Source organism: Stegostoma tigrinum, chromosome 9 (assembly GCF_030684315.1).
Source record: "Stegostoma tigrinum isolate sSteTig4 chromosome 9, sSteTig4.hap1, whole genome shotgun sequence".
In the NCBI taxonomy this organism is placed as follows: Eukaryota; Metazoa; Chordata; class Chondrichthyes; order Orectolobiformes; family Stegostomatidae; genus Stegostoma; species Stegostoma tigrinum.
Genome location: NC_081362.1, coordinates 48,317,549 through 48,345,326, shown reverse-complemented (window position 1 = coordinate 48,345,326; position 27,778 = coordinate 48,317,549). Strand labels below are relative to the sequence as shown.

Genomic DNA, 27,778 nt, shown 5'->3' with positions numbered 1-27,778 from the left:
GATCGGGAAAACGTTAGACTATTATTATGAAATAGCACGGCATTTAGAAACAATATATTGAAACTGAGTCAGCACAGCCTTGTGAAAGGAAATCATGCCATCAAAGAATTACAGTTTTTTGAGTGGTAACAAGCAGAGTAGATAAAGGGGAAGCAATTGATATAATATACTTCAATTTCAAAAGGTATGTAATAAAAGGTACTACAAACAAGTTACTTAAGGTAAAAGCCCTAGTATTAGAACGGCATTTTAACTTGATTAGAGGGGATAGGCTTACTAATAAAAGACAGAACTAGGATATAGTGGGAACTTTCAGGATGACAACCTGCAACCAGTAATTGCCACAAGAATCAGTGTGAAGGTCTTAATTACTCTCAATATATTTTAATGACTTGAACAGCGAAAGAAAATGTATGTCACCAATTTTTCAAATGACAAAAATAGGCGGAAAGGCAAGTGGTGAGAATCAGAGAATCCCTACCGTGTGGAAGCAGGCCATTCAGCCCATCAAGTCCAAAGCGACCCTCTGAATTGTATCTCACCCAAACCCACACACCTACCCTGTCCCTGCAACCCTGCATTCCCCATGGCTAATCCACTTAGTCTACACATCCCTGGACATTATGGGCAATTCAGCATGGCCAAACTCCCTAGTCCGCACATCTCTGGACAGTGGGAGGAAACCCACATGCACGCAAGGAGAATTTGAGGGAGTTTGCACAGACACCAGAGGCTAGAATTGAATCTGAATCTGTGAAGCTGAAGTGTTAACCACTGAGCAACCAGGCTGTCCTTAAGACGATACAAGGGATTTACAGGGATGGTCAAAGAGAGAATGAAAATTCAGCAAATGAAATATTATGTATGAAATGTGAGGTTATGCACTTGGACAGGAAGAATAGAGGATATAAGTGGAGGAAGTTGTACATAATTGGAGAAAGACTGCAGAAAGCTATAGCAAAGAAGGATTTGCAAGTCCTTGTGCATAAATCGAAAAAAAAAGTGAACTTAGAAGTTCAGTCCTAAGCAGCAGTTTCTCTTAATATGCTCTATCAAAACCTTATCTAATCTTAAAAACGTTCATTAGAATACTACTTAACCTTCAGTCTCCAAGAACAGTTCTAACTTTCCAGCCTATTTTTAACTGAAGCTGATCATCCCCAGTTAAAAATCCCAAAAATATCTTTCCAGTACTCTTTCTAAAGGTCTTTACACATTTTTTGCATTGTCACATTCTGAACTGCCTAATTAGTGATTACAAAATTCTTACATGATCTCTGATTTAATATTCTATGCCTCTATCATTCACTGTCATTCAGGTGTCATTTGTAGTATGTGACTTTTCGTATTAATACACCCAAAGTTCATAATGTCACATTGAACTACATTTCCCATGCTTCTGCAAGTTTAATCATCTTGTCACCTTGAAATCCAAAATAATGTTCTTCACCATCTATTCCATCCCCAAGTGTCATTTGCAAACTTTATATTGCTGCTCAACACAGACATCTAGGGCAAGAGTAAAAGTTTTAGGTAGTAATGATTGTAAACTGATTCTTGAGTATCACTACACCAGTTACCTATCTGAAAAGCATCCATTATCAAATATCCACTAAAGCCCAGTTCCAAGAAAAGTAGTCTAGAACTTAAGTGTACTTATTAATGGTCAGCGATTGTTTGCAGTAACGATTGTTCTCGAAATTTATACTGACTGGAGTACATAAACTAACTTACTTGAGTAAACTGATTAACAAGCGTGTGAATCCTTGCATCATGCTAATCTCAAGTTTAGGCATGACAACCAATTCATATACCAGCTTGACAAATAGAACATGATCTTCTTTACTGAATTTTCTTCCATATAATCGGATATATCTGGAAAACAACAAAAAAAATTGATAAATATTCCACAAATAGGCACAAAATTTTAGAAGTAGTAAACAGGAGACCGACATCACATTTTTGTAAGTGGTACAAAATTGTGGACTCAACCACCTGAAAAACGATCGTTTTCGTACTCCGGCAGCTAGAGACTTGACTGCCAATGGTAGAGAAATAAATATCAAGGGTGAACAATGGGCTATGGTTGGAGAAGCATGGAAATTGCAAAGTTATTGGGTGTAAGGCCATGACAAGATTCACATGCAAGGATGAGAACTTGTGTTGATATAGCCTTTATCCTAATAAAGCATTCTAAAGAATTTCAGAGACATTACAAAAGTTAGAGGAAGACAATTAGGTCATGATTTTGATGTGCATCTTAAAAGAAAAAAAAGCTGGTACAGAGGAACAGCAGCAACGGGTGAGTGCTCTGGAGTTTAAAGTCTAAGCAAACGATAACACGTCCGTGAAAATTGGAATAATTAATATCACAGATACTCAATTAGCCAGAATTAGATGAGCACATACATATTGGAGGGTTTTGGGCCTGGTACTGGAGGCTTTTACAGATAAAACAAGAAGGGAGGTCTTGGAGGCGTCTGAAAACAATGACAAAGAAAATGAAGGCATTGCCAGATCAGGAGTCAAAGTAGGTCAAGTGACCACAGGGGTGATTGGCAGACAGGGCTTCAATCAAGGTAGCATATAGGCAAGACAGCTTTGGTTGACTCAAGTTCGTGTAGAATGGAAGGCTGGAGGCCAAACAGGGTAGAACTGGAATAATTCAGTCTGGCAGAAACAAAGGCACAGATGTGGGCTTGAGCAGTATATAGCCCGAAGCAGAGGCAGATGGGGTGATGTCATCAAGATAGAAGAAAGCAGTCCTGGTAATAGCAAGAGCATGAAGTTTTATTCAGAGTCAAATTAATAGTTAAGGTTGCAAACAATCCAATGTACTCAGGCAGGTTACCAGAGTAAAAGCGTTGATTTTGCCCAGTATTTCACTGGTCAAACAAGAGGCAATAGTGAGTTTGTGCTTGATTTACTTGCAATGTGGCATTGCATTTTCAGATGATGTCACTAAGGTCAACATACACATTAAAAATAGGAAATGGAAGATTAGATCCTTGGGGAACTTTAAAGTAAGCCGTGCAAGAGAGGGGAAAGCAGCCTTTGCAACAGATCTGCTGGCTACAGCTGGATAGATGGGATTAGAATTAGCTAGGATTGTTCTTAACTAGAAAAAAACAGTGAGGTATTGTCAAAGACTGCAGACAGATCAAGGTGTGATGCTCACAATCATACAGGATATAAGTTTTCATTTTGATCAGGACAATTACTGTGGAAGGTTAAAAAACCCTCCTTCGAAGAGTTGTGGGAATAATACAAGGATTAAAATCCTTTGCCCATCAGGCATGATTGGACAGGCTGTGGCATTTTTCTGGAAAGAACAGGAAGACAGTGCTGACCTGTAACAGCCCTTTATCATTATGAAAGTTTAACGGAATAGACACTGAAGATGCTTCAACTTGTGGGCAAGACCAGATTCAGGAGTCATCAATACAAGACAGTACCTAAAAAATCCAGCTAGAAATTGGAGAATAACTTCTTAGCTGACAGAATGGAATGTCAGACTCCACAGGAATGGTTGAGGTAAACGGTTTACAAGCATTTAAAAGGGAAGCCAAATAAATGTACAAGGGAGAATAGGATATGAGAATATGATGTTTGAAAAAAACTAATGTGGAGTATAAACAACAAAAATGTGCTGGGCCAAATTACCTTTATCTTCCCCACTGCTGTAAACAGTGATACTGTGCAGTTAGGAGGCAATAATATGAACCACACATTTCTCTAAACTATTTCTAAAAGGAAAATCTGGCTGGTGCTTGACACGCACAATAATGCATGTTCAGTTTATTCCAACTTATCTCTGCACTGAATATTCATGTCAGACCAACAGATTAATAAAACCTGAATGTGAAATGGGTAATGTTTCTCACACACACACACACGTTTGGAACACAGGTCATGGAAAATAAACTGATTATAGCACATATGCTATTGATAGCCACTTCCCATCCCATGACGAGGAAATGCCTGAAACGTTTCACTGTCTCCTTGCACGTTACATGCTACTACATTTTCCTAGAAGCAGGTGATCATGGTAACATATACTAGAAGCAGGCAAGCTACTTCCCTGAAATGTTATTGTATCATAAATTATGCAACAAATATCACTTTTTGGTCAATTCATTCAATGTCACCACCTTAATAGGGCTGTTGACATCATCTCGTTTCTTCTCCAGCTTTCTTCGAGGCTCCCTCAGGCCAGATTTCAACACCAATCACGACTGATTTTCCTTTTGTTTGAATCCTCAACTTCTCTTTCAATTGCAGCTAGTGAGTATTGGCTCACTGGAAACCATATCCATACCTCTCTCTACAACTCTATATAGTAATACTTGCAATTTCACTCAATTTAGTTTGACAGATACACACAGTTGCATTAGGCCTTAAAAAGCTTTCAAAGACTTGAGTTTTATTGTACGTTTATAGTTTCACACCTATAACACAGGTGTGTTTTTTTTTTTTTCTTTTTTTTTAACAGATACTAGTTTCCACCTTCCCCCATCCGAAAACCAGTGGTTACTAAACTTGTCTTATGACAATACGGCCATGAACACAGCAAATTGGGTCATGAGCTTCACATCCTCAGAATGCATTCTGCAGTGTCAAATGGCATTCAGTCCTGCACATCCCATATCTTTTTCTCCCCACCCCACCACCTTTCTCGCTCCCTCTCCTGGTCATGCATTCCTGCCCATGGTCGCTTCACCTGGTTTCTTAAAACTACAGCCAGAGGCCAATGCTAACATGCTTTGTTTCTGCAACATGCAGGTCTCCCAACATTAGACATCAAATTCTCAACCTGCACTTGCAAACAAAATTTTCAAACTGATATGAAGTATAAAAATTGAACACTGAACATTTAATATTCACCAAACATTACTATGCTGCTTTGCAACGATTTTATTCTCGTTGGTATCTAGGATTAATTATTAACTGTTAAAATGAGGTCAACATTGGAAAATAGTTTATTTACTGTCGTACAATACACACATTTATAACGGGAATTGCTTTTAAGAATTTCCTATGCAATGCAGGCACTGGTCACTGAAACGCCAATACAGACTGGGGAAGGGTCAGTAGAAATGTAGCACCAAACATTTAAGGAGTCATTTCCTAACATTAAATAAAGACACAATTTGAGTAAAAAGACTTTCAAAAGATGCAGCATCCATAACCAACTAAGGCAGTTAAAGATGGTATCAAATTGAAAGAAAATTCAGCAATAATTAGAAGACTAGACAAAACTAAAACTGGCAAAAGACACTGCTGGGTGGAAAGGAGAATTTAGAGCATGCAAAAAAGGTAGCTGTCAGAAGAACAGATCGGCAGATTGTAACATCCTGTAGAAAGAGAGTTACTAAAGTGAGTTTGGGTAATTAATAATAGATGGTAATAAAAAAATGATGAAAGCATTAAACAGATATAACATTGTTTTCATCAAAGACAACCTCAAAGTTTTGTGAGAATTGATTGGCAAATCAAGTGTTTAGAGGAAAGGAACAATTCAAAATCATTACAATCACCAGCAAAAGGCTACTGAGAAAACTAGTAGAACAAAAGCATGTTTAGAGAATTGACTAATGGGCAGGAAACACCAAGTGGGGGTATGGGGTCCCTTTTCAGATTGGTGACCTGTGACTAGTGGAGCTCCACAGAGATCACTGCTAGGACTACAAATGTTTACAATACACATTAAGTGACTTGAAAGCAAATGTGCTATAGCTAAATTTGCAGATGATATGAAAATTGGAGGATGGGTAGGTCGTGATAGGGATACAAGTACTTCATAGAGAGCTATTGATAGGTTAAGTAAGTCGGCAAAAAGTTAGCAAGTAGACAATAAGGTGGAAAAAAAATATGAAGCTGCTCATTTGGGAACACAGAATAAAGGAACATCGATTTAAATGGAGAAAAGCTGTAGAAAGCTGCCAAACAGCATCTCAGGAGCACAAAAGCTGACGTTTCGGGCCTAGACCCTTCATCAGAGAGGGGGATGGGGAGAGGGAACTGGAATAAATAGGGAGAGAGGGGGAGGCGGACCGAAGATGGAGAGAAAAGAAGATAGGTAGAGAGAGTATAGGTGGGGAGGTAGGGAGGGGATAGGTCAGTCCAGGGAAGACGGACAGGTCAAGGAGGTGGGATGAGGTTAGTAGGTAGATGGGGGTGCGGCTTCGGGTGGGAGGAAGGGATGGGTGAGAGGAAGAACCGGTTAGGGAGGCAGAGACAGGTTGGACTGGTTTTGGGATGCAGTGGGTGGGGGGAAGAGCTGGGCTGGTTGTGTGGTGCAGTGGGGGGAGGGGGACGAACTGGGCTGAAAGGGATGCAGTAGGGGAAGGAGAGATTTTGAAACTGGTGAAGTCCACATTGATACCATATGGCTGCAGGGTTCCCAGGCGGAATATGAGTTGCTGTTCCTGCAACCTTCGGGTGGCATCATTGTGGCAGTGCAGGAGGCCCATGATGGACATGTCATCTAGAGAATGGGAGGGGGAGTGGAAATGGTTTGCGACTGGGAGGTGCAGTTGTTTGTTGCGAACTGAGCGGAGGTGTTCTGCAAAGCGGTCCCCAAGCCTCCGCTTGGTTTCCCCAATATACAGGAAGCCGCACCGGGTACAGTGGATGCAGTATACCAGACCTGGGGATACCTGTACACAAAACACTAAGCTTGCACATAGATGTGGCAGCTAATTAGGAAGGTGAAAGGAACACTGTCCCTTATTTCAAGGGGGTTGGAGTATCAAAGTATGGAAGTCTGATTGCAACTGTACAAAGTGCTGGAGAGACCACATCTGGACTACAGTGAGCAATTTTGATCACTTAATATAAAGAAAGATATCATTTCATTACAGGCAGTTCAGAGAAGGTTTACTAGGATGATGCTAGGTTTGCAGGGATTGTCTTAGGAGCAAAGATTAAACAGGTTGGCAGTCTACTCATTGGAATTTAGAATGGTAGGTGATCTCATTATAACAAACAGGATTCTTAAGAGGCTTGACAAGGTAAATGTTAGGAAGATGTTTGCACTCATAGGTCAGTCCAGTACCAGAGGGTATAATCCCAGAATGGGCACCAATTTAAGACAGAGCTGAAGACGAATTTGTTCTGAGGGTCCAGCATCTCTGGAATTCCTTGCCACAGAGAGCTGCAGGGGCAGAGTCCACGTGTAACTGCAACAGACAGAGATACAGACCGATTCTTAATCGGTAAGGGAACCAAGGGTTCAGAAAAGGCTGGCATGTCACCAGGACATGACAGACAATCCTAGGGTTCCCAAAAAAGTTACTACAGATATAAAAAGATGCATTTCAAGCAATTTTCCAAAATTCCCTCACTTCTGGAAAGGCTCTATTACATTTGAATCGCTAAGTGTAATCTCTACTCAAGGAGGGGAGAAAAGGCAGATCACCACATATCGGTTATCTTGACATCTGTAAGGAAAAAGGCCAGAATAGATTATTAAGTTTGGGTTATGACAGGGCATTTAGGAAATCTTACCAGAATCACACAGAAGCAACATGGTTTTAAGAAAAAGAAATCATGTTAGTCAGTATGAGGAAGTAACAAATAACGCAGAGAACGTGGAACCTGTAAGTGTGATGTACTTGGCTTATAAAATTTTGGAGTAGATCTGTAAGCTTGGGTTATGGTTGGTTGGCTTGCCTGCCGACCTAGTCTGCTGTTCCACAGACATTTTGTTACCATGCTTGGTAACATCCTCAGTGTGAAATGTTAAAGGGTTAATATCTGTTCTGCTCTCTGTAAATGCAACATCTGTAAGAAATTAGATGCTTTATAGGCGCCCCGTCTCTCAGACAAAATACGGTAAGCTAATTATACTCTGCTCTCTGTAAAGGTTGAAGGCTAAAAAGTTAAGGAACTGTCTAGTCCCACACACTGTTTTACTGTTAGATGATTAAGTTACATATTATCACTGTTGCTAGGCATGTAACTATGAGGGAGAAAAAAAAATTCTATCTTGCACGCATGTCTGACTGTGCTAAAAAAAAACCTATATAAAGGGAGGACCGTTCCCTTACAGACAGCATCACTTGAGACAGCTCCACAAGCCCTGCGAAGTTGGTTAAGCGATCCTCCAAAAGCTTGTCCTGGCTTAAATAAACTCTGGCTGCGCACAGAAGTCGGTGTATTGCATTTGTATCAAGTGTGTAGGAATCTCCTAAAAAGGGAACGCAACAAGTGCAGCCTCTGATGAAGCATCAGTGTGTTTTCCCACCTGGTTTTTAAACTCTAGGGTCCGTTGCAATGGACTGCCTCACTTCCGGGTTTCCTCGATAGTGGAATGTATGAAGTTCAGAGTTTCTGCACCATGCTATGTGGAATGTAGTCTGGATTGAGAGATGTCTACAGGAACAGCATCAGAAAGATTCTACACACCCCGACAGATTTATCACACGACCTTACATCAGGAATACATCAGAGCTGACCACAAGACTCCTACGACTGATAGGTGTCAGAGTGGCACACAAGCCCACATCAACGCTACAAACAGTGCTCACCCGAACTACAGACACACTCCCCACCATGGACAGGACCAATGTCATCTATAAGATTCCCCTGCAGAGACTGTGAGAAACACTACATCAGACAAACAGGAAGGAAACTAACAACAAGAGTACATGAACACCAACTGGCTACAAAAAGACACGACCAATACTCACTCATCTCAATCCACATGGACAAGGAGAGCCACGACTTCGACTGGGACAACACCAAAGTCCTGGGACAGGCTAGGCAGAGACCAGCACAAGAATTCCTGGAAGCACGGCATTCCACAAAGCAGGCTATTAATAAATACATCGAACTCAACCCCACATCCATTCCACTTCGGAGGAAACCCGGAAGTGAGGCAATCCATCACAATGGACCAGAGTTTAAAAACCAGGTGGGAAAACATACTGACACTTTATCAAAGGCTGCACTGAGGATGTTACCAAGCACCATAACGAAACGTCCACGGAACAACAAACCAGCTCGGTGAGCCAACCAACCTCAGTACTTGGTTTAACAAACAAACATCAATAATGTGACATAACATGGGTTACTAAAGGTAAGAATCTATGACATGGGGTAACATAATGATGTAAATAAAGAAGTGGACAAATAACATGAAACAGGAGAGAGATAACTGGGTCACTGTCAGCTTGGAAATTCTAAACATTGTGGCAATTACTACATCTGGAACTTCAAATATTTACAATTTATAGTAATGACACAGATGAAGGGATCAAATGAACACTTTCTAAACTTGCTGATGACAATGGCTGGTAAGAAAGTAAATTGTTAATTGTTATGTATCTTCATAGACAGGGAGTCTACAAAGGGATATCGATAAGTTAATGGATGGGCAACAAAATGGCAGGAAGAATAAAAAGGAGTATATTGTTTAATTGGAGAAACATTTCTGGAACACAGGAACAGGGGATCGAGCACCCTGATACATGAATTACAAAAAGTTAGTGTGCAGGTATGGCAAGCAGTAGAAGGCAAATGGAATTATTGTTTATTGCAAAGGGAATGGGATATGAAAGAATGGGCGCTTTGTTACAATTGCATAGAACGTTAGTGGGACCACATCTGAAGTACTGCACAGTTTTTAAATCATCTTATTTGGAGAAGGGATATTTTTGCTTTAGAAGTGGTTGAGAACTTGACCAATTACTGATGAAGAGTTTATCTTATGAAATAGACGTGGATACAGCCCCAACTTTAGGTGACTGAATACAAGATCTTAACACAAGATCCCACAGGGAAAAAACAGGATGGGTATGGAGAGAAAATTTCCCCTTGTGGTAGAGACTAGAATCTCAGACCAAAAGATTCAAATTCAGGGCCTCCCCCACTTTAGGGGAGAAATGAGATTATTTTTCTCAGAGGGATATTGTTCTGTGGAATTCTCATCCTCATAGCACATTAAGGAAAGGTTACTGAATATTTTTAAGGCAAGTTCAAAAGATGGTAGTGACGAATGTCATAACTTAGACTGGAAAATGGAGTTAACACAGTAATAGGATCAGCCATGACAATCAAATGCCAAGCCAGCTTGGGGACCAAATTACCTACTACTCTTCTTAATTTCTATGTCCATATGCTCATTTAATTCAGGTTTCAGAAACAAAGTGATCATTGTTTATTGTGGAAGATTACAAGGTAGAATGCGTGACTTCAAGCCTCGTTATCCTTTCCCCATATGGGTGAAGGGTCCAGGCCCGAAACGTCAGCTTTTGTGCTCCTGAGATGCTGCTTGGCCTGCTGTGTTCATCCAGCCTCACATTTTATTATCTTGGAATCTCCAGCATCTGCAGTTCCCATTATCTCTTATCCTTTCCCCATTTCAAGATTTCCGATTGACCAAATGTTCAGTGCCAACGGAGGTCACCTAATGATATATCTTAGATGGTCACACACACACACACACACACACACACACAATTTCCCATCCCCAAACTGATAGCTCAGTCACTTAAATCATTGGAGCAGAGAGAAGAGGATCTTTACGAAGATCTTTTAAGCAGGAACATGAATGTTCCAAAAGATGGCAAATAAGTTTCTTCCAATGAAATGGAAAAAATTACGCAGCCGTAATTTTACTACCAATACCACAGAATAACATTATTCTGATTAGGACCCTTCTGGAGTGGTTTTAGAAAAACAAACATGACAGGGCTTTCTCTACACTGTTAACAGATGGTTGCTCTGCCTACAAATGAAAAATTACTTGTTTCTACTGTATGAAATTCAGAACCTCTGCACCATGCTAAAATTGCAACTATTTTGAGCTAAATGAGATTTAGCTTACTAATCAACAGATGTGAAAAATTCTAACATTAGTTTTCTCAGAACCAGTTTCAAGTTCCATGGAGGACATCCTGAAAAAAAAAGGTTCCAGGTGTATATCAAAATCAGGATAACAGAGGAAGTATCTCATCTTACCAACAGTATGCTGAAGGAAAAGTAGCATCAAGAACCCACAGTGAACTTAGGCAACGTCAGTGTACTACTAGCAACCAATGAAATGGTAAAGCTACCAAGGTCCAAAATCTACACTTAACCACAACCTCTTTGAGAACACCTACTATACCTACATGGGTTAAATTCAAGTTGAACAGGAAGCCAACATGTAATTCTCTGGTTCAATCTGAGTGAGTACTCGAGAAGATGGCACAGTTAGCGACTAAGATGGTTTTGTTTCAGATGTGCAGGTGAAAAAATATTTGTGCGTTTGGGACTTGGTTGGTCGATTGTCACTATGTTGTCCAATCATGAAATTGGGGGTGGCAACAGAGTTAATGATAACTGCTGCCAGTCTACACAAGAAATGCTAACCTACACTTTTGGATAAAGGTACTAAGAAGCAGTCTATAAATGAATAGAAGGACAGAATGGAAACGGAATCTAGGAACACACTGAACATGCAGGATGAGCCTATACAGGTGATGTAACAGTTACATTGAAACTAATTGAACTGGAACAGAAAACAAGCATTGACATCTGGTGGAGTAATCAACTGCATTTGCAGAGAAGTTGAGGAATAACAATGTATTGCATTTGCACCAATATTTTTCAGTAGCATCTGCTGTGGGCATAATACATCCTGCATTGAAGGCTTTCAAATAATGATGGCCAGAACAGGTAGGCTGACATTTGGACAAAAATGTATTTAGAATGTTTGCTGAAGAGAGGAAAATAAACTTGTAATTTTTGCAGCACTTTTATGATCTCAAGATGTTCTCGGGTGCTTTGCTATTAATGAACTTCTCTTCAAGTGTATTCACCTATAAAGGTGCAAAATGTGACAGGTGATTAATGCATAACAAGCTCCTGAAAAACAGCATCGTGATAACGACCAAACGATCTGTTTTTCTGATCTTGACCTGGGGCAAGTATTCGTGAGATTCTGAGAAAGGCCTGCCCTATTCTTTGAAGTAGTGTTGCGTTGATTCATATCTACATTAGCAGCATACATGCTCTTTGAAACATCTCAGCTGCAAGGCAGCATCCAATAAGACAGTACTGTACTGAAGTGTCAAGCAATGTCTTTTGCTCAAGTACATGAAATGGCTGTGCTTAATGGTGAGCTATCATGAAAAGATGGGCAAGGGCTTTCAAGAAAATGGCACAATTCCTTATGCAATGCAACAGTTGGTGAATATTGAACTAAACAATTAAGTAATGACATGAAAACTGGCAGAGCTGTGGATAGTGAGGAAGGTTGTCAAGGGTTGCAGCAAAGTATCAATTAGTTGACAAGTTGGTTGGAGAAATGGCAGATGGAGTTTCATCTGGAAAAAAGTGTGAAGTGATGCAATTTCAGAAGTCAAACTCAAGAGGTAAGTATACAGTAAATGGCAAGACCCTTAAAAGCACTGATACACAAAGGGATCTTGGGGTGCAAGTCTACAACTCCCTGAAAGTGGCAAAATAAGGTTGTGAACAGGGGTACAGCATGCTTGCCTTCAGTTGGGGGACGAAATATAAAAACTGGCAAGTCATTTTGCAGCTGTATAAGACCTTAGTTGGGACATGAAGTTTTACATGCAATTCTGGTCTCTACCCAATGGAAGGATATGGAGACTTTGGAAGGGTTCAAAAGAGGTTTATCAGGATGTTGCCTCGATTGGCGTGTATTAGATATAAAGGAGACGTTGGGCAAACTTGGACTGTTTTCACTAGAGCAAAGGTTGAGAGGCAACCTGATAGTATATGAAATTATGGAAGGATTATTGGAGTCTTTCCCCCCTCCCACAACCTCCCCACCCCCAAAAGTGGAAATATCAAACGTTCAGGGGCATGGGTTTAAGGTGAAAGGGGTAAAGTTCAAAGGCAATGTGGGTGGTCAGTACCTGGAAGGCATTGCCAGGGAGGCGGCAGAAGCAGATGCAATGGCAATGTAAAAGAGACATTTCATCAGACACATGAACAGGCAGGGGAAAGAGAGAGACACAGACCATATGCAGATGAGATTATTTTAGAATGGCATCACATTGGTACAGATACGACGGGCCAAAGGACCGGTTTCCATGCAGTACTGTTGTACGCAAGCCATAAAAGAAACTAGCTATTCTTCTTCATAATTTACTTCTCTTAAACAATAAAAATGATCATTCAGGACATCTTGAGATCAGTAAAAAGGAAATGGAACAAAGAAAGTGCTTCTCTCTTTTCACACCATTTAGCGACTTGAAACGAGGCAAAAGCAAGAGAATCAGCATTTAAAGTCATTTTGACTATTGATGAAGTGAGTAGCTCACAGATTTTGAAGTTCTCTGCCCACACCTAGCAATACATCTAAAATACATTACATTGAATCTTTGCACTTCTGACAGAAGTTCATCAACCTGCAACAGTAATAGCCTCTACCTATCAACAGGTGCTACCTGATCTCAGCATTTCCAGCATTTTCTATTTTAGCTCAAAATGTTTAATAACACGTAACCTTGTCTAATCTACTATGTAGAATACCGTCAAAGGGAAATACACTCCAGATCAACAGTTCCCAACTAAAGTCATGAGTCCGATTCAGTTCTTACAAATAATAAACAGAACTGCAAGAAATAAAAATCACATGGCCTTCAAGCTATGATAATGAACTTCAAAGTAAAACACAAAACGTACATATTACAATTAGTGATCAAACAAAACCTCAATCATATTTCTGCATGATGTCTCTTACAAACACCACACACCCATGCCTAAGCTGAAGACTTCAGTTTATATTTGATTGCATTTTTAGTCAAAATCAATGACATAAATGATAACCAAAAATCCTTCATAGCCAGTCACCATCCTACACTGAATGGCAAAACAAGTTCAAAGGGTCAAATGGCTTACTCCTGCTCCTTCTTCTATGTTTCTATCTGTATTTCAATCATCAGTAAAATGATGGAACAGGTCATCAACAGTGCTTTCAAACAGCACATGCGTAGTTCACTGATGCTCAATTTGGGTACTGCCAGAGTCATTCAGCTCCTGACATCAAGGGGAGGTTTGGCTCTTTTGAGGTCTAAAAACACTTAAGAGGCTTAACATCATCCAGGATTAAGCAACCTACTTAACTGGCACCACGTCAACAAACAAATATTTATTCCCTCCAACACTAATACATAAGAGCAGCAGTATGTACCACTTGCAAGAGGCAATTCACCAACAGATCCCAGAGAGCACCATCCAAATCCACAACCACTACCACTACCACTTGAAAGGACAAGGGACAAAGCACATGGATACACCACCACGTCTATGCCCTCCTTCAAACCAATTCCGAACTTAGAAAGATCACTGTTTCCTCTGCTACCGCCTATGGATCAACATCCTGATACTCTCCCCCTACCAGCATTGTGGGTGTACCTGCACCAAACGGATTGCAACGATTTAAGAAAGCAACTCATTATCTTCTCAAGTGAACTAGGGTGGGCAATAAATATGCGCCTAGCCGGTAATGCTAACAGCCCATGAGCGAATATTAAAAAAAAATCTCAGCTGCCTGGAGCTGCATTCATATTTAGATATGACAAAGTTTAATTGCTGCCAAAATACCATCCAGAGAGATGACATGATCTACCTACAGCTTTAATTGAACAACTTATTGAAATTAAAGAGAGATCAGTTTTTGAAAAAAACACAAAAAAAACTTAAGGCTCCTTCAAAATTTTTGTCAGAACTTTGGGTTGGTGCGAGGACTCACTGTCCTGACATCGTAATCAGTGAACTAAATGTGATTTCCCCATCCCTTCCCCCAACACCACCCCCCCCCGCAGCATGTTTTTGTCTAAAGTTGGTATTTATAATATTTGTCTGCATCAAATTTCATTATTGATCAATCCTAAACGTGACACTGGAGATCAAGTGTACCAGTGTCAACTACACTGCCAGATTTTGAGAATGTCATAATCGCACAATGAGCAACACAATCACCAGACACGAAAGTAATGGTCCTTTAAAAACATTTTCATATTTACACTTCAATAACAAACTTTAATTATATACTCAGAGATGATGGGAACTGCAGATGCTGGAGATTCCAAGATAATAAAATGTGAGGCTGGACGAACACAGCAGGCCAAGCAGCATCTCAGGAGCACAAAAGCTGACGTTTTGGGCCTAGACCCTTCATCAGAGAGGGGGATGGGGGGAGGGAACTGGAATAAATAGGGAGAGAGGGGGAGGCGGACCGAAGATGGAGAGTAAAGAAGATAGGTGGAGAGAGTGTCGGTGGGGAGGTAGGGAGGGGATAGGTCAGTCCAGGGAAGACGGACAGGTCAAGGAGGTGGGACGAGGTTAGTAGGTAGCGGGGGGTGCGGCTTGGGGTGGGAGGAAGGGATGGGTGAGAGGAAGAACCGGTTAGGGAGGCAGAGACAGGTTGGACTGGTTTTGGGATGCAATGGGTGGGGGGGAAGAGCTGGGCTGGTTGTGTGGTGCAGTGGGGGGAGGGGACGAACTGGGCTGGTTGAGGGATGCAGTCGGGGAAGGGGAGATTTTGAAGCTGGTGAAGTCCACATTGATACCATATGGCTGCAGGGTTCCCAGGCGGAATATGAGTTGCTGTTCCTGCAACCTTCGGGTGGCATCATTGTGGCAGTGCGGGAGGCCCATGATGGACATGTCATCAAGAGAATGGGAGGGGGAGTGGAAATGGTTTGCGACTGGGAGGTGCAGTTGTTTTTTGCGAACTGAGCGGAGGTGTTCTGCAAAGCGGTCCCCAAGCCTCCGCTTGGTTTCCCCAATGTAGAGGAAGCCGCACCGGGTACAGTGGATGCAGTATACCACATTGGCAGATGTGCAGGTGAACCTCTGCTTGATGTGGAATGTCATCTTGGGGCCTGGGATGGGGGTGAGGGAGGAGGTGTGGGGACAAGTGTAGCATTTCCTGCGGTTGCAGGGGAAGGTGCCGGGTGTGGTGGGGTTGGAGTGCAGTGTGGAGCGAACAAGGGAGTCACGGAGAGAGTGGTCTCTCCGGAAAGCAGGCAGGGGAGGGGATGGAAAAATGTCTTGGGTGGTGGGGTCGGATTCTAAATGGCGGAAGTGTCGGAGGATAATGCGTTGTATCCGGAGGTTGGTAGGGTGGTGTGTGAGAACGAGGGGGATCCTCTTGGGGCGGTTGTGGCGGGGGCGGGGTGTGAGGGATGTGTCGCGGGAAATGCGGGAGACGCGGTCAAGGGCGTTCTCGATCACCGTGGGGGGAAAGTTGCGGTCCTTAAAGAACTTGGACATCTGGGATGTGCGGGAGTGGAATGTCTTGTCGTGGGAGCAGATGCGGCGGAGGCGGAGGAATTGGGAATAGGGGATGGAATTTTTGCAGGAGGGTGGGTGGGAGGAGGTGTATTCTCGGTAGCTGTGGGAGTCGGTGGGCTTGAAATGGACATCAGTTACAAGCTGGTTGCCTGAGATGGAGACTGAGAGGTCCAGGAAGGTGAGGGATGTGCTGGAGATGGCCCAGGTGAACTGAAGGTTGGGGTGGAAGGTGTTGGTGAAGTGGATGAACTGTTCGAGCTCCTCTGGGGAGCAAGAGGCGGCGCCGATACAGTCATCAATGTACCGGAGGAAGAGGTGGGGTTTGGGGCCTGTGTAGGTGCGGAAGAGGGACTGTTCCACGTAACCTACAAAGAGGCAGGCATAGCTGGGGCCCATGCGGGTGCCCATGGCCACCCCCTTAGTCTGTAGGAAGTGGGAGGAGTCAAAAGAGAAGTTGTTGAGTGTGAGGACGAGTACGGGCAGCCCTCCGCTCCCTCCGCTCCAACCCCAACCTCACCATCAAACCCGCAGACAAGGGTGGCGCAGTGGTAGTATGGCGCACTGACCTCTACATTGCCGAGGCCAGACGCCAACTCTCCGACACCACGTCCTACCGCCTCCTCGATCATGACCCCACACCCGAGCACCAAACCATCATCTCCAACACCATTCACGACCTCATCACCTCAGGGGACCTCCCACCCACAGCCTCCAACCTCATTGTTCCCCAACCCCGCACGGCCCGTTTCTATCTCCTTCCCAAAATCCACAAACCTGCCTGCCCTGGTCGACCCATCGTCTCAGCCTGCTCCTGCCCCACCGAACTCATCTCCACCTATCTGGGCTCCATTTTCTCCCCTTTGGTCCAGGAACTCCCCACCTACGTCCGTGACACCACCCACGCCCTCCACCTCCTCCAGGACTTCCAATTCCCTGGCCCCCAACACCTCATATTCACCATGGACGTCCAGTCCCTGTACACCTGCATTCCGCATGGAGATGGCCTCAAGGCCCTCCGCTTCTTCCTGTCCCGCAGGCCCGACCAGTCCCCCTCCACCGACACTCTCATCCACCTAGCTGAACTCGTCCTCACACTCAACAACTTCTCTTTTGACTCCTCCCACTTCCTACAGACTAAGGGGGTGGCCATGGGCACCCGCATGGGCCCCAGCTATGCCTGCCTCTTTGTAGGTTACGTGGAACAGTCCCTCTTCCGCACCTACACAGGCCCCAAACCCCACCTCTTCCTCCGGTACATTGATGACTGTATCGGCGCCGCCTCTTGCTCCCCAGAGGAGCTCGAACACTTCATCCACTTCACCAATACCTTCCACCCCAACCTTCAGTTCACCTGGGCCATCTCCAGCACATCCCTCACCTTCCTGGACTTCTCAGTCTCCATCTCAGGCAACCAGCTTGTAACTGATGTCCATTTCAAGCCCACCGACTCCCACAGCTACCTAGAATACACCTCCTCCCACCCACCCTCCTGCAAAAATTCCATCCCCTATTCCCAATTCCTCCGCCTCCGCCGCATCTGCTCCCACGACAAGACATTCCACTCCCGCACATCCCAGATGTCCAAGTTCTTCAAGGACCGCAACTTTCCCCCCACGGTCATAGAGAACGCCCTTGACCGCGTCTCCCGCATGTCCCGCGACACATCCCTCACACCCCGCCCCCGCCACAACCGCCCCAAGAGGATCCCCCTCGTTCTCACACACCACCCTACCAACCTCCGGATACAACGCATTATCCTCCGACACTTCCGCCATTTACAATCCGACCCCACCACCCAAGACATTTTTCCATCCCCTCCCCTGCCTGCTTTCCGGAGAGACCACTCTCTCCGTGACTCCCTTGTTCGCTCCACACTGCCCTCCAACCCCACCACACCCGGCACCTTCCCCTGCAACCGCAGGAAATGCTACACTTGTCCCCACACCTCCTCCCTCACCCCCATCCCAGGCCCCAAGATGACATTCCACATCAAGCAGAGGTTCACCTGCACATCTGCCAATGTGGTATACTGCATCCACTGTACCCGGTGCGGCTTCCTCTACATTGGGGAAACCAAGCGGAGGCTTGGGGACCGCTTTGCAGAACACCTCCGCTCAGTTCGCAAAAAACAACTGCACCTCCCAGTCGCAAACCATTTCCACTCCCCCTCCCATTCTCTTGATGACATGTCCATCATGGGCCTCCCGCACTGCCACAATGATGCCACCCGAAGGTTGCAGGAACAGCAACTCATATTCCGCCTGGGAACCCTGCAGCCATATGGTATCAATGTGGACTTCACCAGCTTCAAAATCTCCCCTTCCCCGACTGCATCCCTCAACCAGCCCAGTTCGTCCCCTCCCCCCACTGCACCACACAACCAGCCCAGCTCTTCCCCCCCACCCATTGCATCCCAAAACCAGTCCAACCTGTCTCTGCCTCCCTAACCGGTTCTTCCTCTCACCCATCCCTTCCTCCCACCCCAAGCCGCACCCCCCGCTACCTACTAACCTCATCCCACCTCCTTGACCTGTCCGTCTTCCCTGGACTGACCTATCCCCTCCCTACCTCCCCACCGACACTCTCTCCACCTATCTTCTTTACTCTCCATCTTCGGTCCGCCTCCCCCTCTCTCCCTATTTATTCCAGCTCCCTCTCCCCATCCCCCTCTCTGATGAAGAGTCTAGGCCCGAAACGTCAGCTTTTGTGCTCCTGAGATGCTGCTTGGCCTGCTGTGTTCGTCCAGCCTCACATTTTATTATCTTTAATTATATACTGATGGCTATGGTGTTGTTTCACTATTGTTTTCTTTTTGCTAGCGTTTGGAGTCAATTTTCCTTACAATCCAAGTTTAACATTTGAAAGAGCTTAAGAACAATCTCAGGCAATGCTTCCTAATGAGAAGATATCAACATTATCAACTGTATTAAATTAGGGATTTTTAAGGCAATGTTATATCTAAATGCAAATGATAGAATACGACAGGGAGAGGATGCACAATTTTGTAAAGCAAAGGAAGGAGGACTAGACATGATTGTAGCAGGAAGTGACAAGTAAACTCTGGGCACTGTTAGACATATTTCTTCTGCTCAACAACAGTATACTGACAGTCACAGGGTAAAGCAAAGCAAATAGCCAGTGTAAAATAAATTCCAAGCAATTATTAGGTGGATGAAACAATTTGAATTATAAGCCGATGTGTTATATTGCTCACAGATTTGCATAGATTGGATAGAGACTGGCCTTAAATGATGGTCATTGATCGTTTTCTGCAAAACTTCCAATTCTGAAATTTGACCAGATAGTGTGTCTGTGTTGAGACTGTCAAACTAATTTGACAAAAAAAGTCTCATCGCCAAAAGTTATAATCATGCAGCAGAACAGACCATCAGATGGCGAGCAAGGCCTCTCCCATCAGATCATTCTTACAAAGGTCTGGAGAAAGATGCAGTGTTTTTTTAAACTAAGAATCAATCATTCTGAGCAGTTCTGTGACAGAGAGCTCTTCAGCTCAACTGGCTGTTTAAAGATAAGAATTTTTGCACCTAGAAGTTCAACAACAATTGTGAAATCACTTTAATCGATCCAAAATTTGTTAGTGTTTCAATGCAAAGAGTTACCTTTGAGTATTGCAGATTGGATTATTCCAATGTCCATGACTATGTGCTAAGGGGCATATCAAGGCTGGGGCAAAAACCACAGAAGTGCAATGGTGATAGGTCACTGCTAAAGGACACATACACTGAGGGACTGGAAGCTGCAGATATCCTCAATCTCAGAACATCGAGAATACTGATATTGTATTGAGACAGAGAGGAACATGGTATCGGAAGAAATGTTTATTTCTATTACATTCTCTAATTTTCAATTTGACATGCTTTGCCTCAGGTTGTATACTTGACATGGAATGCTAGAAGAACTACTAGAATTGTATTGACATACCCAAGAATGAAACATAATGGAGACAAGTTGAAATTTCTTGCAATTTCTGTGATATTCAAGTTGAAATATCTTGCAATGCATTTTTACAAATAAGGCACAAACACTACATCCACAAGGCAGATGGAAAATATACACACAAAAATGCCTTTTGAGGAAAAATAAAGTCAATGATCAAAGGGTCTGTTTCCGTGCTGTATGACTATATTTAAAGAGGGACTGAAAAAAACCCAGTGTTTCAAGTGCTGGTTGTAAAAAGGAATACACTAAATGGGGCAAATACAGTAGCCATCTTTCCATGCTGTATAGTGTTGTAATACTACAGGGCAATATATTTTTCAAATACATAAAACATCCAAATAGGGTGGCTAGCACATACCAGATACTATATTGATTCACAACAATTCAAGTCTCTTACGAGTTTCTAAGTTCACAGTCATTGGTGGTGGGCTTACAACAGCACATTACTACTAACGATGAATGCTATATGCTATTCAGTCTATTATTAGTCCTGAAGTCACATGATTAATTCCTAGTCTGAATTTTTCACATTCATAAAATTGTGAACAGATCAAAACCAGCACCATAAATGACTTGAGGTCACCTCACAAGTACTACGGCAGCACTCTTTTATTCAATACTTGGCACAACCTAACTTACTAGATCAACTGAAGGAATTCTACCAGAAATCCACAAACAACTCAAAAAATCTTCCATTTATATGTAAAATGGCTTTATAATTATTTGAATATCCTGAAGTTGCTCCATCCACTGACATATTTTGAAAGTAACAATCCACTCAGAAGTAGCTCACACAGCATTATCTATGAACTATCTTTTAAAAAGTCAATCACTCCTTCCTCTCCGCCTATTTGTTCAGTCTGCCCCCTTCATATTTGACTCCACTGAGTTTCCATCGTTTTCCACTACTTTCATTGACATCTCTATTTATCACCACATTTACTTACTTCTCATATTACCTTCAAAAAAAAAAGGCACACTTTGTGATGACTTGCACAATTTTTAGATAGCACTTGTATTAGATAAGTCAAGACAAAGATTACAGTACTGCAAGGAAACTAGATTATGGAGGAGGTGCAAACATCCAGCAACATCATTTCAAAGAAAGTTTCTTAATGTACCATCCAGATACAGTTAGTTGAATCCCTTCTCCACATTATTTTCTAGGAGATGTTTTCTTTAACTATTGGATAAACTGAGAAAACAAACTATTTGGCAGATTGTAGTATGGTGAAAATGTCTCTGGAGGGTATTACGTGATGGACACAAGTTCAAACTAACCACAGAAAATGGTGAAATTAATAAATCTGGAACTGAAAGCTGGTCATTGGTTTTTCTGACAATCAGCAATCTGTTTCACTAATGTTCACACAGAAGGAAATCCCTCTCCTTTCCCTGGTCCAGCCTACTGATGATTCTAAACCCTGGGTATTTTTGCAATGTTTCGGAGATAGTAGGAACTGCTGATGCTGGAGAATCTGAGATAACAAGGTGTAGAGCTGGATGAACACAGCAGGCCAAGCAGCATAAGAGGAGCAGGAAGGCTGACATTTTGGGCTGAGACCCTTCATCAGAAATGGGGGAGGGGAACAGGGTTCTGAAATAAATTGGGAGGGGGGGGGCAGATAGAAGATGGATAGAAGAGAAGATAGGTGGAGAGGAGACAAACAAGTCAAAGAGGCGGGGACAGAGCCAGTCAAGCAGAGTGTAGGTGGGGAGGTAGGGAGGAAGGGAGGAGATAGGTCAGTCCAGGGAGGACGGACAGGTCAAGGGGGTGGGATAGGTTAGTAGGGAGGAGATGGGGGGTGGGGCTTGACATGGGAGGAGGGGATAGATGGAAGGACAGGTTAGGGAGGCGGATCGAGCTGGGTTGGTTTTGGGAAGCGGTAGGGGGAGGAGAGATTTTGAAACTTGTGAAGTCCACGTTGATACCATTGGGCTGCAGGGTGCCCAAGCGGAATAGGAGTTGCTGTTCAAGGAACCTCGGTTAGCATTGTGATGGCACTGCAGGAGACCCAGGATGGACATGTTATCTGCGGAATGGGAGGGCGAGTTGAAATGGTTTGCGACTGAGGTGCAGTTGTTTGGTGTGAACCGAGTGTTGGTGTTCTGAAAAGCAGTCCCCAAGCCTCCGCTTGGTTTCCCTGACATACAGAAGGCCAAAACGGGAACAGCAGATGCAGCACACCACGTTAGCAGATGTGCAGGTGAACATCTGCTTGATGTTGAAAGTCTTTTTGGGGCCTGGGACAGGGGGTGAGGGGGAGGTGTAACACTTACTACAGATGCAGTGGAGCTGGAGGGGAGTGTGGAGCAGACAAGGGAGTAATGGAGAAAGTGGTCCCTCCGGAAAGCCGATAAGAGTGGGGAGGGAAAAAAATGTCTTTGGTGGTGGGGTCAGATTGCAGATTGCAGAAGTGACGGAGGATGATGTGTTGGATCCGGAGGTTGGTGTGGTGGTATGGGAGGACGAAGGGGATTCTGTTTTGGTTGTTATTGCAGGGAAACGTCAGCCTTCCTGCTCCTCTGATGCTGCTTGGCCTGCTGCGTTCATCCAGTTCTACATTTTGTTATCTGTGTTTTTGCAATGTGTTTGATTCGTTACTGTCTTCTAAAATGGCCTAGTAAGTCACTCAGTTGTACCAAACATCTACCTAAAGGATTGAAATTGTTTGCAAGTGTGGTTTTACCCCATCTATTCAACAGCAAGTAAGAATGGATATCATCACCTACATCTCATTTGAAGATTTTTATCTAAAAATATATGTATGTAAATCTTTGAATTTAGACTACCATAAGGTAAAACATCAGAGGTCATCCTCAAGTAAAAAAACAGTAGTTTTCCTGTAATAAGCTTTACCAAAAGATTTAGAAAAAGGCTCCCAAATTGTTTACAAAAGCAAAAATCAAAGAGCCAGAAGAATGACAGTTTTATACCAAAAATAACCACCTTTCATCTGGAACGATTGTTTCTGAAATCTTTGCACAAGCAACGCATCGGGCACTGTATTGTCCTTTGGTTGATTCTCACTCTTCCTAATTATGCTACTGTGGTCCCTTTTGTCTCCAATCACAATATTTCTTAAGTAAAAAGCACTGGACAGTGTTTTTTTTAAAAACAGGTACAACTTGCATTTATATAGTACTTTTGACATGGAAGAATATCCCAACATATTTCACAAAAGCTCCAACCAAAAAATTGGGGTCCTAATCCATGAGAACATTGGGAGATAGGGCCAAACTCTTCAATAAAGAGGTGGGTTCTAAGGTGGTTTTTGAAAGGAGACTGAAGAATGTGAGCATGGGAAACCAGGAGCAGGTACTAAGTAAGGGCTGAATAGGTAAATGAACAGAATCTGCTAGAAGATTGGAATAATGTCCCCCCGCAGAGATTACCAAAGAACAAATGGAACATATTTAGATAAACAAACTTGAATCTAGTTATATTCTGAGTAAACAACTTCTGAAACATAATCTAGTGTACAACAGGTTTCTCCACAACACATGCACTCAACCCCACGGCACCTTCAGAACTGCAAAAAAACACATGAAATACAAGTAGATACAAGTAAAGTTTCCACTGACGCGACATCACAATGACAGAGACATCACAAAGCACCAACTGACCTTTATGGCAATCACCAACTTTTCAGTGAAAAAGCTTCAAGCTTGAGATAATTTTGACATAAAAGTTCAAGAAAAAATTTGGCAGCCTCACCAGTAATGCTTAACAGATCAAAATGGACCACAGTCTCTCTTTATACATATTCAGGAGTGGTTTATGCTTCAATATTTATATTTAAATAGTTACATATTTTTTCATTTAGAAGCTATCCCAAAAGCTTATCAAAGAGAGCAACACATCAAGGTGATCACACAGACCACAAATAATAATCTGCAATTACTTCAGAGGAACATTCCAAAAGTCAATAGCTGATTGCTTGCATTAATATATCAGTAGTGAGATGGTTTTGTTTAAAATCTCCAGCAGTTATCCTCCAAATTTTAAATCTTATGTGTTCAATTTGAATTTGGAAGGGAGGGGATGAACAAGGGAAATGAAAAAAGTAAATACATTAATATTTGTCATGCAATCACTGATCAAGGCAAACAAATAAAAAATGAACATAGCACAGTCCCCAAAGCACTGGGTGCCCAGAATGAAAGGAAAGTTAATTCATTAAAATGTGATACAGAAACTTAATAACGGAGTAGCGAATAAGCTGACCTCGTGTAATCCTAAAAAAATTTCAGAACATCATGAACACATGCTACATCACATCTTATTTCAATGTTATTCAAAATAACACAGCTGGCATAGTGTCAAATAATTTTGCAACATTTAAAGGGTGCCACAACAAAATAAAGACTCAAAATTGATCACTTAATTTACCAAAGCAAAAACTGAAATCTGTAACGCATAATGATGGCTTTGAACGAAATGGATTTGCAATCATTTTACAAGTGTGAATATTTGTGTGGGGTGAATAAAATCAAGGTAAGAGTATTTCTAGAAAATTACTTTAACGCTGTATAGATCATTTCCCCACCTCCAACTTTAACCTCAAATTTACCCAATACTAATATTGCATTTCACACCCAACTGGACAAAAAAAATTCTCAATGCTGCAATGTAGTTCTTGAGGTGGTTATTAGCAAGTATACAAGATCTACTAAAGATCATAAATCAACCTTAATCTTGACATTACTTACAATGTGACTTATTTGTCAAACGGTCTAATTTTTTTCCAAGGCAAGAAAAGCAGGAACACATTCAGGAGTGTTGGGTACGCAAAACTGAGCTGCAAAATTAGCAGATCCCTAATAAATAGAACTTTTTCCGATTAATCATTGATTGAAAGTATTCAAATATTCACTGATAAACAAAATTTGCAGAGGAATCATTTTCAATGACATATCTTAAGCACCTCTAAATACTTTTTTATTGGAAAAGAGCTTAAAAAGTGTAAACACCAGGTTGTGATTAAGCACCTAGGGTTGAACTCTCGTATTAGGTTTAATTTGCATTTTATTATTTAGCAAAAATAAATAAGCATTAAGCCAGGCAGGGGTTTTGCTAAACTAAGACAACATGAACCAGTGACACTGAGTTTTAAAACTAAGAGATTTGTGCACGAGTATCAGCGCTTCCCTTCCTTACCAAACTTTGACAAGAGAAAAAATGTCGTGTCATAGTCAGCTGTATCTCAAACTCAAGGCAATACATTTCAAGTTGGTGAAAGGTCACATGATGCAATTTTAAAGAAGCGTTATTTTTCACTGTTTCCTTTGCCCAGTTCCTTCTTAAGATTCGCCAGGTCGTAACAAAGCTACGCTGGTTCCGGAGGGATTTGTTTCTATTTTTAAACGTCAAATGTTGTCACCAGGAGAATTACGGCCTGTGGAAGGGAAGGTGGCCCTGGCTCAGCCCGGACCTTTACAAACACCAACCACCGCATTCCGGTCGTCCCAGAGAGGACTGACTAACTCGGGGGTGGGAGGTTCAGGGAGAAATAGAGCCGGAACCAGCTCGGGGGCAGAGAAGGGAAGTGAAGGCCGCGCCGCCCGAACACCCTCCCTCCCAGTTTCACTCACGTTGACAGCTTTCTTGTCCAGAATAAAACTCCAGGCCACAGTTCCCGGAGCTGCACGGCCCGGCCCAGGTTGCCTTTGATCTGGCCCAGCATGTAGTTGGACTCCTGGTCTAGACGCTCCGCGTACGGCAGCAGCTGGTTGTACAGGATCTCCTTCTGCGGCTTGAAGCCCAGCATCTCCTCCCGTCTCCGCCGCCGTCTCCACTCGCTGCCGCTCTCCTCGCTCATGTCGAGCATTTGGCCTGGCCTAGGATCACTAGCCGGCCACGTCTCACCACCTCCCAACTCCCGATCCATCTGAGGCGCCGAGACCGGCGGATGTGCGGGAACCACAGCTCCCTCTCCTCCGCCCCACACCAACCAAAACTCCGTCACCAACTGACACACTTCCGGTCTCTGATCCCATCAGCCGGTGGGGGAGGGGGAAACCGGCAAGAGAGGGAGTTTTAAAAGAGTTTGAGGAGGTGGGCGAAGAAATGGAAGTGAACAGTCGGGAAGTGAGGGTGGGTGGTAAATGGGCTGTTCAAGGAGGTGGGAAGATTGATAGACGGGATAGGAAATGGAGGGGGAGGAGGAATGAGGAAAGGGAGATAGAGGTAAGGGGGAGAATGGTGTGGGATGGAGATGTGGGAAATGGATGGAGGGGAGAGATCAAGGCAGAGATCGACAAATTCTTGATCTCAGAAGGAATCAAAGGCTACGGGGAGAGTGCAGGGAAGTGGAGTTAAAATGCCCATCAGCCATGATTTAAATGGTGGAGTGGACTTGATGGGCCGAATGGCCTTACTTCCACTCCTATGTCGTATGGGAGGGGCAATAGGGGGTTGAGTGGGAGAGAGGTATGAGTATGGATGGAGGGTTGAGAAGGATAGAGGAGGAGGAGAATTGAAACATGGGGGAGATGGAGGGTGCCTGGTGCTTAGCAGTAGAGAGATGGGGGAATAGGATATAGATGGAGTGGATGGGGAGAGTAACAAAATGAGAGGGCTGGATGGAGAGAGTAGCAGATGAAGGAGGACATCAAAAGGAGAGGGAGTGAATAGAAAGGGGAGAGGATACACAGTTGTTAGAACAAGAGGGAGGGGATGGGGAGGATAATGGGAGATGGGGATGGAAGAATGAACTGAAACAGCATATGTGGAGCAGGAATGAGCAGAGGCAGGGAATGTGGAGGGGGGAGCAAGCAGAAACGAATGAGGAGGATTGAGTGAGCTGAGGTTGCTATGGAGTAGATGAGAAAAGAGGAGTGAGTGTAGAGGGAGTAGAAAGGAAGAATAGAGAGGTAGCGGAGGCAGTAGGAATGGGGAAGCATGTGGGAATTGGGAGAAGAGAAAGGGGATATTTAAGAAGGACGGAAATAAAGAAGGGAGTGCTGGGAATAAGAGATATGAAGGAGAGTGATTGGAGTGCGGGGAAGGTGGAGGGAGTGTGGTGTAGGGAGGCAGTATGGTGGCACAGTGGCTAGCAGTCAAAAGCCCACAGTCCAAAGATATGTCAATTAGGTGGATTGTCATGCTAAATTGTCTCAAGTGTCCAGGGAAGTGCAGACTACGTGGAATAGCCACAGTAAATATGGGGTTACAGGGATAGGGTGGGGGTCTGCGTCTGGGTAGGATGCTTTTCAGAGGGTCACTGTAGGACTCAATGGGACAAATCATCTCATCCATGCTGTAGGGATTCTGTGTTTCTTCCTTTACTCTGCATAACTGTAATTGTCTCTTACAAAAGCTCTGCAGATTGATCTATAAGAGATGAATTCACATACAGAAGGAAATTTAAGTAGTCATCCACTTGGAAGATAGTTGGTGATTAGGGGTCAGTCATCTCCGCTCCAGGTGTAACTGAGGATAATCTCCTTGACATAACCAGCTATAGATGATTCATCAATGACCATTCTACACCATAGGTCAGAAGTGGGGCTGTTTGCTGATAATTGCATAATGTTTAGCATTGCTTAAAGC

The 27,778-nt window shown here is 43.2% G+C and overlaps 1 protein-coding gene across 3 annotated transcripts in view; it reads right to left on the bottom strand.

Annotated features, from left to right (window-relative positions):
* The window catches only part of LOC125454746 (proteasome activator complex subunit 4), a 157,584-nt gene extending 131,392 nt beyond the window's left edge, over nt 1–26,192 (bottom strand). For all 3 annotated transcript variants that reach the window (XM_048535892.2, XM_048535895.2, XM_048535893.2), the window contains exons 1-2: nt 25,819–26,192; nt 1,735–1,875 (exon numbers count right to left, since the gene is read on the bottom strand). In XM_048535892.2, coding sequence (XP_048391849.1) covers nt 1,735–1,875; nt 25,819–26,114 — 437 coding nt within the window. In that variant the 5' untranslated portion in view covers nt 26,115–26,192. The remainder of the gene's footprint in view (nt 1–1,734; nt 1,876–25,818) is intronic.
* Between the last annotated feature and the right edge of the window lie 1,586 nt (nt 26,193–27,778).